The sequence below is a fragment of the Astyanax mexicanus genome, chromosome 6 (genome assembly GCF_023375975.1).
Source record: "Astyanax mexicanus isolate ESR-SI-001 chromosome 6, AstMex3_surface, whole genome shotgun sequence".
Classification (NCBI taxonomy): Eukaryota; Metazoa; Chordata; class Actinopteri; order Characiformes; family Acestrorhamphidae; genus Astyanax; species Astyanax mexicanus.
The window spans coordinates 29,844,541-29,855,423 of NC_064413.1; the positions used below are offsets into that span (position 1 = coordinate 29,844,541).

The window sequence follows — 10,883 nt, forward strand, 5'->3', positions numbered from 1 at the left end:
ACAGACTAATATCACAGAATTTCACACTGCGCAGAGGGACTAGGCAAGGATGCCCACTCTCTCCTCTGCTGTTCTCGACTTTCATAGAACCATTAGCAGCAGCTATACGACAATGCCCAAATATCAAAAGGTATCCATACCCACACTACTGAACACAAAATCAGCCTTTATGCAAATTTTATTTTACTATTTCTACAAAATCCACTTTCCTCAATTCCTCAGACTACACAAATAATTGAAAATTTCTCTAAAATCTCAGATTATTCCATATCTGGTATAAATCCATGGTTCTACCATTGAACATGAACTTATCAGATACAGCAGTTCAGTCACTCACTTTCCCTACAGTCATATGAAAAAGTTTGGGCACCCCAATTAAATCTTACTCATTTTTAGTTCTAAATATTTGGGTGTTTGCAACAGCCATTTCAGTTTGATATATCTAATAACTGATGGACACAGTAATATTTCAGGATTGAAATGAGGTTTATTGTAACAGAAAATGTGCAATTAAACCAATATTTGACCGGTGCAAAAGTATGGGCACCCTTATCATTTTATTGATTTGAATACTCCTAACTTTTTACTGACTTACTGAAGCACAAAATTGGTTTGGTAACCTCATTGAGCTTTGAACTTCATAGCCAGGTGTATCCAATCATGAGAAAAGGTATTTGAGGTGGCCAATTGCAAGTTGTTCTCCTATTTGAATCTCCTCTGAAGAGTGGCATCATGGGCTCATCAAAATAACTCTCAAATGATCTAAAAACAAAGATTGTTCAACATAGTTGTTCAGGGGAAGGATACAAAAAGTTGTCTCAGAGATTTAACCTGTCAGTTTCCACTGTGAGGAACATAGTAAGGAAAAGGAAGACCACAGGGACAGTTCTTGTTAAGCCCAGAAGTGGCAGGCCAAAAAAAATATCAGAAAGGCAGAGAAGAAGAATGGTGAGAACAGTCAAGGACAATCCACAGACCACATCCAAAGAGCTGCAGCATCATCTTGCTGCAGATGGTGTCACTGTGCATCGGTCAACAATACAGCGCACTTTGCACAAGGAGAAGCTGTATGGGACAGTGATGCGAAAGAAACCTTCTGTCAGCTTGTTATATCTCGGCTAGCTCCACTATTTAAACAGCCAATCTCTCAATCCCCATCAATCATGATGACACATCAACCACAAATCAAAACCAGGTGGAAAGCAGAGCACTTCTGATGGTGCATCGAACTAGAAAACCACAAACTAGGAAATCAAGGAAAAAAAAACAAAAAAAACACCATCAGTCAATGGGAAAACTCACTCACAGAACACATAGAAATGGAAAAAATATCTACATCTCTCAAAAACAAAACTCGTGAACACATAAAAACCTGGTCAGCACAACCCCTTACATTAGTGACTATCAGTCTTTAACAGATAACCTACACACATCCATTATATATCTATAACCATATCATGCATATATCACCGCTACCCAAATGTTCCTACACACACATGCACAAAGTCACATAACACATTTAACATTTAAGACGTTTTGCTTTTTATATTTATTCATTTTTGTTGTTTTGTTTGTTACTATATTAGGAATGGATACATGGAAACATATAGGAAGCCATACTATAATATAATTTTATTTTTTTTATTTTTATTTTATTTTTCCTTCTCTTTCTTTCAAGGGTACAACTTCTTCTTTTGTGTTCTCCCCCCCCCCCCCCTCTCCTTTTATTTTATCTTTAGTTTCTATTTGGTTTATTTTGTAAATACATATTGTTATCTCCTCCCTCAGCAAAGTGACCTCAGTTACTTGAAGTTTGTATTAATATGAATAAAGTCTTAAGGTGAAATAAAATAATTATTGTGGCAGGTCTTGCTGGAAAGTACAGTTAGACACAGGCGAGCAATCAGTTTGTAAATAATAAAAATTAATTATATTGAAAAAAAAAAAAAAAAAAAAACACATTGAATCCACAACATAACAGCTGTAAATTCAACATTTATTAAAAAATAACTAAAGGAAAAAATCTTTCAAATAAACAAATGGGAAACACACAGGTTCTTCTTACAGTGGAAACGTCCTCAGAAGGTACCTGACCATGCCTTGTATCGACACAAGAGACAAAAGATGAAATTTTCACGCTCACGACTTTTCATTTCCCTCCTTCTTGACCTTGAGGAACTCTGCCATATTGGAAAAGTACTTCTGGTTTGCTTCAGCCACCTTCTTTTCTGCAGCCTGTGGGTTGACGATCTCCAAACCCTACAGTGAGGACAAAGCAAATCAGCACCAAACTAAAGACAACAGCACTGTCACCTGTGTAGGATATGTGATATAAAACACTTATGAAAAGCTGTCCGAAGCCTGTGTGTGCGTGCGTGTACTCTTGACTATATTTGTTATGCATGTACCTGTAGTGGGGTAAATGCCACACTGGAGCTTGTTCCTGAAGATCTGTCTCTGACTGTAGACTTCCCACCGTAGGTCATGCTCTGCTTCTGCAATGTTCGCTACAAACACATACACACAAAAATCCATTGACATATTCTGATAAAAGCACACACATACTTTCAATATACATCTCATCACTGTGGTGCAAAAACCTTACTATTTCAAAAATGGCAGCTGTCTCTCTTTGGGTACTCTCTCAGTACAAGAATCATTAACCACTTAAAATGTGCTTAGATAGGATTTATTTAAGTGTTAAGAGAGCTGTATTTATCTGAAATGTGAACTACTCTTATCCTGAAACAGCACACACTGATACGTCGAAACATTTAAGCACGTCACCTTCAGCTTAGATGATATAAATGAAGACAACATATTACATCTTTCAAAAAAGAACCAATCCACTGCTTGTTACATAATGAGTGGGGGAAAGTTGACACACTAACGAGGAAGCCCACCCTCTATAGAGATCTGAGCAAGTGCACTAGGCACTAAGCTTCATGAATTTTTTCAATATTTTATCAGTGATTTACAATATCAGGTTTAAAATAGGTTTAAGGAATAGGTTTAAAAAATATTAAATCAGACTTCAATTTTGAGAATTTTCTTCTCTGCCCATTCAAAGAGAATGATGCATGGTCTTGTGTGACTTGAGAGTAAACAGACTTTCCTTTAAGAACTTTAGCCACTGTAACCAACTAATCGCATATCTACAGAAAAAAAGAAGCACAAAATCCGAATTGACTGTTCACGTTTATGTTACCCATCAATAAATCAGATATGTATCCAATCTATTGTATGTATAAACATATGAAAGTGACTCAAATTTGTTTTAAAAAGATTGAATTTGACACCTGATAAATTTGTTCTTGTAATTTTATTTCCATTCATTTTTGTCCCATTTTCTCCCCAAGTTACAAGGCTAACTACCCAACCCACTCATTAGCAGTCCCACAGTTATTAGTGATGCCCCAACACCAGGAGGGTGAAGACTAGCACATGCCTCCTCCAATATATGTGAAATCTTTTTGGAACTGCTGCTGATACAACATTGCCAAGTAGCATCACAGTGCACTCGGAGGAAAGCGCAGCGACTACTAGCAACTGCAGACAGTGGAGGCTGAGAAACAGTTTGATAAGCAGCATGCATAAACAACTAAGGGAGGGAATGGAGTCTTTTGAACTAGAATTTAATACATGGATTTTGCTGAAAAAGCACCAACAACTTATCAGTACCTGAAGGGATTTGGAGATGCGGGCCTTAGTGGCATCGTTGACCTGAGCCTGTCTCACTCGGCCACTTCCAGACTTCCCCAGCTGACCCAGACTGAAGCCCAGATCCTCCTGATATGCATCATCCTCAATCTGAGACACAAAACAACAACAACAACAACAACAACAAAAAAGCAATCCTTATAGCACAAGAAGGCACAGAAAAATAATAATTTCTATAAGTGACCAGCACAACAAACGTAAGGTGGACATAATGTTTCTACATAATGTTTTAGGAATACAATAAAAGACTCCTAATTAATTTACCTACTGACAATGCATCTGTTCCAATAATTAGGCACAATTGTCAATATTCTACACAGACATTTCTGATCTCCACTGACCTCAGCAAAGGTCATTCTGTTTGCGTGTTTCCTGATCTCTGTGAGCCCCAATCTCTCCTTCATCTTACGATACCTAAAAGAACAAATGCCTGAAATTCAGAACCAGGTAGACCAGCTAACAAAAACACCAACCCATAAACCCACACAGCCCTGCAGTACCTCCTGCCACCTCTCTTCTTCCTTGAAGCATCCAGTGGTGCTGGAAGGGGCTTGACTTGTTTGACTGGTGGGGGCTCCTGCCACTTGTCAAATTTCCTCTCGATTTCCTCCTTTAGGTCATATCCCACCTGCATGCACACATGCATAAACACAGGAGCTTAACAGGAGCAGTACATGAATGTTTTTCAGAGTTTCACACTTCCAGTCATCACTACCTACATGGACTGGGTCTCACAAAACTTGACACTGACTGGATTGTAATTCATCTTGTGATTTCTGTTCATAAATAAGTGTTAATTTCTGCAATATACAGAAACTGCATGCTGCTGATCCCAAACAAAACTATCTCTGTTATCGCTGAACTAAATTCTGCTCCTTTGGTCTGGTCCGTTTTCACTGCTGCTATTTTGGTTCAGACCAAACTAAAAAGTCTGAAACACAGTAAAAGGTATTTAATGTTGGGCAGAGCATTATCCCTCACCTTGCCATCAGCACTCTCATGAAAACTGTCCACACGAGACGCCAGAGTGCACTTGGCTGAGACCAGACGGGCTGCCTTCCTTCTTAAGTCCTGTAGAAACAAATAGCATTTTCTGTATTATGCCTCCTGGACATGATCACTATTTCTGAAATAAATTCTCAGATATCAATACATCAAACACACATAACTGTTAGTTTACTGCACCCTGCATACCATGACAGTATTTTTCAGTTTGTACATAAGGGACATGTAAATAGGATTATTGTATGCAGAAATAGCAGGAGGGCAAATTACTGTGAGCAAGACAAAACACCCATCCTTATCCTTTGCCCTTGTCCTGGTCCTAGGCAGATGGTCAAAAGACCACTCATAGTAAAATACATATGGGTGGTAAACAAAACCAATGACTTTTGAAGAATTTAGTGTTATGTAATCAATTTATATCACTTAGTACAAACGCAGTCGATCAGTCAAGACATGTCTGAGACCTGGCATGTGCTTTTTTTTAATCACACCACTGCTTTTATTCACAAACCACAGAATGGATTTGATGTCACTCGTCTCAGTAAATATCTTTAACAAGATTTAAAATTTGATTTCACTTGTGCTAAGAACATTTTAGACTATGCACAGATAAAATTTATATGTTAAAGTAGCATCTCCAAATCTAATGGATTGTTTAAAATACTTTTTAAAAACCATAATGCATGTCTCGGCTGATTAACTGCATATGGAATAAGTCCATTTCAACTAGAACAAGACCTTAAACCGCTTTTTTTAACATCACCTTAACTTAAAGTCCTGGAGATGACCACTGTTTTAAATAAATATAATATACACTGCCTGGTCAAAAAAAACTTTCCATCTGGATTTAACTAAACAAATGATCTGGTGTTGCTGCAGTTGGTCAGGTCTTGGTTCAGCAACAGAATGTGCTGAAAGAATGAGGTCAGCTGACTACCTGAATATACTGAATATAGACCAGGTTATTCCATCAATGGATTTATTCTTCCCTGATGGCACAGATATAACAATGTCAGGATTCATGGCGCTGGAATTGTGAAAGAGTGATTCAGAGAGATCATTTTCACACATGGATTGTTCACCACAGAATCCAGACCTTAACCTCATTGAGAATTTTTGGGATGTGCTGGAGTTTAAGGCTTAGCACAGTATTCAAACTTTCATCATCAACGCAAGATCTTGCAATAAATCTTGTAACATTGCAGAAGCTTATCCAAACAATGCCACAGTGAATGTGTGTCGCAATCAAAGCTAAAGGCGCTCAAAACAGGTAGTGAATTTGCAGCATGTATATGTACTGACCGGAGGAAGAGACTGTACCACATCACAGTGGTAGATGTAGCCAGTGTGAGGGAGCAGAGAGGTGCTGCTGAACCCAGACAAAGTTCTCCTCTGAGCGCCCAACAGCATCAGGTTACATGCCGGCATCTTAGACAAGTTGGTCAGTCCCCCAGCAATTCCTGAACAAAGGGGTGGTATTGCAAAGAAAGGTTAAAACAGTAACTAAAGCATAACAGGAATTTATTATTTGGTTAAATCAATTGTTAATCATGCATAGATTCATCCAGTTAGTGCTAGGCCTGTATATCAGAGGGGAAATTACAAAAGGTTCTTACCCATCAGTTTTGCAGCAGTGGATGCCCCAACTATGATGGACAGATTGGGAGCAATGAAGGACATTCTTGACTCCACATACTCATAGATCCTGTGTTTTGATTGGTTAAGCTCAAGAGCCATGTCACATGCTTCCTCCAGTCGCTGGAGCTCCTCCTCACCCAGTAGGGTTCTTAAAACATAAAAATAATTTAATGGAATTCAAAGGCAGTGTGTCATACAAACATTTTGCAAATATTTTTTTTATCTGGGACAATGTACAACTTTGACAATATTTACATTAGATCAAGACGAACCAGAAAAGAGATGCAAATCAGGCATAAAGAAGAAATATAAATGACAATTATTGTTGCCCTGTTGGAAAGAAAGCAATGGAAAAGCAGTTAAATTTCTCACCCCTGAGTTGTGGAAGCTGTGACGCTGACCACCATGATGGTAGCATTGGTAAGGATCTGCTGTAGCGTTTCATTGTTCTTACACTTTTCCAGGTTGTTTCCCAGCTCCTACACACAAACATCTCTCACAATCAGAGATCCCTCAAAGCAAAACACGGCCTACTGCTGATTCTGCCAGTGTGCAATGCTTACCTTCACTGTTCTAATGTAGTCCAGGGAACTGGGCACAAGGGACTCCAGCTCTGGGAACCTCTTGGAGTATTTGTCACGGACAAATTTGTGAATAATATCTAACCAGAAAAAGAGTGAAATAAATCAGAGGCAATTAAAAGTTGACTTTTAAATGTTGAATTAAAACGGACAAGCAGTGGCAAAGATGGCTAGATGAACACTGGCTTGTGGACAGGAAGATTAAGATCATTAAGATTTACATAATTATGAAGGCTCTCCATATTACATTGCTGTGGGAATGCATATCCACATAGTGCTAGCAGCTTTTACTCAGTTCCCAACAAACTGTAACCTCATTAGGGGTGTCACGATTTCGATATTTCATCTCATTCTCATCTTCTTAAAGAAAAACTTAAAAAATATAAAAAATAACAGTTGTTTTGTCTAGCCTCAAATATGTTAATAGTTTTGGTAACTTAAGGAGCATCTTTCTCTCTGATAAAGTTAATAGTCAATAATCTTTGTCAAAGAAAAAAAACTTGACCGAAAAAATCTTAAAGTCTTATTTTTCATGTTTAACTGTTATAGTAGGATGGAGTTCAGTTTGTTAAGGCTGTAAATGTTCTATTATTTTGTACATGACTGTTCCTGTATTTTTTATTATTATTTATTTTGCTAGGTTGACATTGCTGTTTTTACTAGTGCACACTGCTGCTACCAAAAAAGCCACTAGACAGAATTACATATATATCTTAATTAAATTATTTAAATTCGACCATTAGTGCCTAATGTGGTGTATTACAGATCACTTGAATCAACCCAATGACTGACCATAGACTAATCTAAAACTGGCATAGGCCTCTCTGCTGTAAAAAAGAAAAAGAAAAAAGAGAACCAAATCAATCGAATCGTGACCCTAAAATTGGAAATACAATCGAGTAGAGGATTTAGAGAATCGTGACACCCCTAATCCTCCTTAACACACAATCCAAACAATAAAACTAAAAACGTATGTAAAGCATAAGAAGAAAAATGACTAAACCAAACTCACTCAATTCGTTATCGATTTCCACAGTCAGGTTGTTGGCAGCAACAATGAGCCGGTACTCGGGGTCTGCTTCCACAGGGCCGGATACTGTAAGTGGGAAAAGATCAATAAATGAGTGCTGCTATTCAGGGTACACCTCCACGTGGACCACCAACCTAATTCCAGGAGGTTGCTTCTTACCATCTGTGTTATTGCGTGGATTCCCTACATACTGAGAAATCTTCTCCATGATTTCAGAAAACTGCCAAAACAAGAAGCACAGTTTAGAGACAGAGAAAGTGAGCAGGTGTTATGAACAGTGATTGAGTTACTCATTGGGGTACTGACTGATTTGCTGTTTCGTAACTTTGCGATGGACGACACGCTTTCTGCCCCACTGTAGTCCAGTTCCATCTCCTCTGGTATGTCTTCCAGGCCTCCATTGTCCTCTCTCTCTCTGTCTTCGCCATCACTCTCCTCGCCTTCCCCTCCTGGATACAGTCCATCTTCACCTTCATCTCCTGCTTCCTCCAAATCTGCCAGCAGCTCGTCCGCTAAAGACATCTGCGAAGAAAGGCATTATTAGGAGTCAATTTGTAATATCTGTTATCAGCTGGGTCTCTTAAATTATTTAGACACCTATTTAGTCTTTTGCTCAGTATGCTCCAATCAGCAAAGCTTTTTTATGCTTTTGAAAGAAGTTAAAGGAGAAAACTTATGAGCATATTTTTTAAGGAATTCTGACCAGTCTGGAAAAACACGCTGCACTGCTCATTTGTATTATTCTCATTGCTACATTTACTTTCTGACATAATAAATTATCATCCTGGAAATAGTAATATAATCTAATTATGATCTTACAGGAATGTACACAAATCAAAAATACTCAAACCACTGCTTAGAAAATATCATTACACCACCTCTACCTTTGTGGGCAGTGGTAGATCAGCTGTTAAAGCACTGGACCATTGAGGAAAAGGGTTTGGGTTTGATACCAGAGTTAGGCGGTCCGCCAATGTTGGGCCCTCAACTCTTACTGATCTCCAGGGGCCACAGCAATGTGTCTTGTGTCAGAACTGCTGAAACAAGGCGGGTCAGGTCTATGCATTCAAAATATTGTGCCAGATTCTGTTCATAGCAGACCTCAAGATATATCATACCAGTCTATATGTTTTGTCCATTTTAAGTAAGCCTGCATCTACTGCAGCCACAGCTTTACGGGCTGGAGAGTGTTAATAGAGGGTGGGAAAACTAAATGATTCACTTCTGTTCGATATAAATCCTTAAATACCAGAAGCAAATATTATATCTGATAACACACATGCGCTGTATCCTGAGTATCAGCTCATGAATTCATGTAGGAGATACAAGGTTCCCCTGTGCAGGAATAACAGGTACAAACACCATTTTGTACCACAGAGCAGCTAAATAACATTGAGGTCTAAGTATACCCTTGTTGTATGGGGCTTGTGGGGTTCTGTAGAAGTACAAAATGTAATACACCAAGTCATCGATGTACAGCAATGTTATGGCTTCTGGTCACATGTTGCTGTCTAGGTTTGTCTGTCTGTTGTATTGCAGCATGCCCTGTGTCTAAGCAAAATTTCTTCCTTGGGAGATAAATAAAGGAACTTTAACTTTGTACCAAGAAAAAGGTTATATATGGATACAAATCACCTTCTAAAGTAAACAGCTTAATTTAATTACAAATAAAAGCTAATTCTGTGAGCTGATGTATCCGAACCGGGTCGATGTGCTTTCCTTCGAGTGCACTGGCTACAGGGCAATGCTGCATTGGCAGGCATGTATTTGAAGAGGCATGTGCTAATCTACATCCTCCTGATGTTGGGGCATTATGATAGGGGTCCTAATGAGTGGGTTGGGTAATTAACTGTGTAAACTGGGACAAAATTTGGATAAACATTAGAAAAAAAGACAGAAAAATAAATGGCACCAGTGTGCTTTGGTTACCACTTCTTCAAATATAGGTCACATAGGCCTACATTAATTCTAAAAACAGAGTGGTCTGGTAGGTCCCTAGACCTTTTTTTCTGGCTGTAACAGCTTTTGCTGGTTACCCAAACAAATATAGTGCAGCTAAGGATGCTGATGCCCCAAAGGTTGGATTCAGAAGTAACCTGTATAACTTGTGAGATTTATAAACAGACCTCTTGAGGATGTTTGTTGTGCTGTTGAAGTCCATCTTAAAAATCCCAGGTCTAAGGCAGTATTTCTCAATAACAAAAACTGAAGAAAATGTTTTTAAAAAATGTTAAACAGCAAAAAGGTCTTAGAGCCTACCTGACCACTCTGTTTAGAACATGGAGATATGAGAATGGTAAACTCAGTCTTTATCTGTTCATTCACACATCATTAAACTAAATACATGTGAAATTGGAACTGAAGAGAGCTAGTAAGCTACAAGCAAGTACAACAGAATTCCTTTACTCTAAAAAGAGACTAAAACACAGTAGATTAGCTTAACTACATGATTTAAAAGTACTTTTTAGCATGCTTAGTGCTAACCCACACACTTTAAGTTCTGGTAATGCAAGCAGTTACAGTGATAGTTTCTAACAGAAATAACAGTTTAAAATACTTTATTATCAGTAAACTAAGCACGCCTAAGTAACTAACGACTGAACCGGACTGAACTATTCGCTATAATTTCATTCAGTAAGCTCTAAAAGAGGACTAAACTCATTACTACTTACCTTATAAACGCGTTCCTACCCTTCACAACGGAACACGGCACGGGTAACAGACTACAAACAAAATACAGTTTGTTTAAAAACGAGCGAAACTAACCAAAACCATTCACAAACAACGCAGTCTCGTCGTAACGGTCGCACGTTAAACGCGTCGTTAATAGCGCAGTAGATCGCAAAGCCTTGTGGGAAATGTAGTTTCACTGAGACAAAAGGCATACAGTTCTGAAAAAAAAAAAAATA

At 38.4% G+C, this 10,883-nt stretch overlaps 1 protein-coding gene across 1 annotated transcript; it reads right to left on the reverse strand.

Moving 5' to 3' along the window:
• Window positions 1–1,975: 1,975 nt before the first annotated feature.
• On the reverse strand, window positions 1,976–10,787 carry prpf31 (PRP31 pre-mRNA processing factor 31 homolog (yeast)). The gene is made up of 14 exons (XM_007254508.4): window positions 10,647–10,787; window positions 8,281–8,496; window positions 8,134–8,194; window positions 7,957–8,040; window positions 6,927–7,024; window positions 6,736–6,842; window positions 6,342–6,511; window positions 6,028–6,185; window positions 4,702–4,791; window positions 4,221–4,348; window positions 4,062–4,134; window positions 3,682–3,810; window positions 2,409–2,507; window positions 1,976–2,259 (listed from the first exon to the last, which is right to left on the reverse strand). Exons 2-14 carry the CDS (start codon window positions 8,494–8,496, stop codon window positions 2,140–2,142), a joined length of 1,533 nt encoding a protein of 510 aa, XP_007254570.3. The 5' UTR covers window positions 10,647–10,787; the 3' UTR covers window positions 1,976–2,139.
• Window positions 10,788–10,883: the final 96 nt, after the last annotated feature.

Bases quoted from the DNA above. Each gene is read 5' to 3' on its own strand.
- prpf31 (XM_007254508.4), bottom strand. From the start codon at position 8,496: ATGTCTTTAGCGGACGAGCTGCTGGCAGATTTGGAGGAAGCAGGAGAT. The intron at 4,792-6,027 runs GTCAGTACATAT...TTGTTTCTACAG, and splicing joins TGGTACAGTCTCTTCCTCCG to GACTTAAGAAGGAAGGCAGC. The intron at 4,349-4,701 runs GTGAGGGATAAT...GTGTGCATGCAG, and splicing joins ATGAGAGTGCTGATGGCAAG to GTGGGATATGACCTAAAGGA.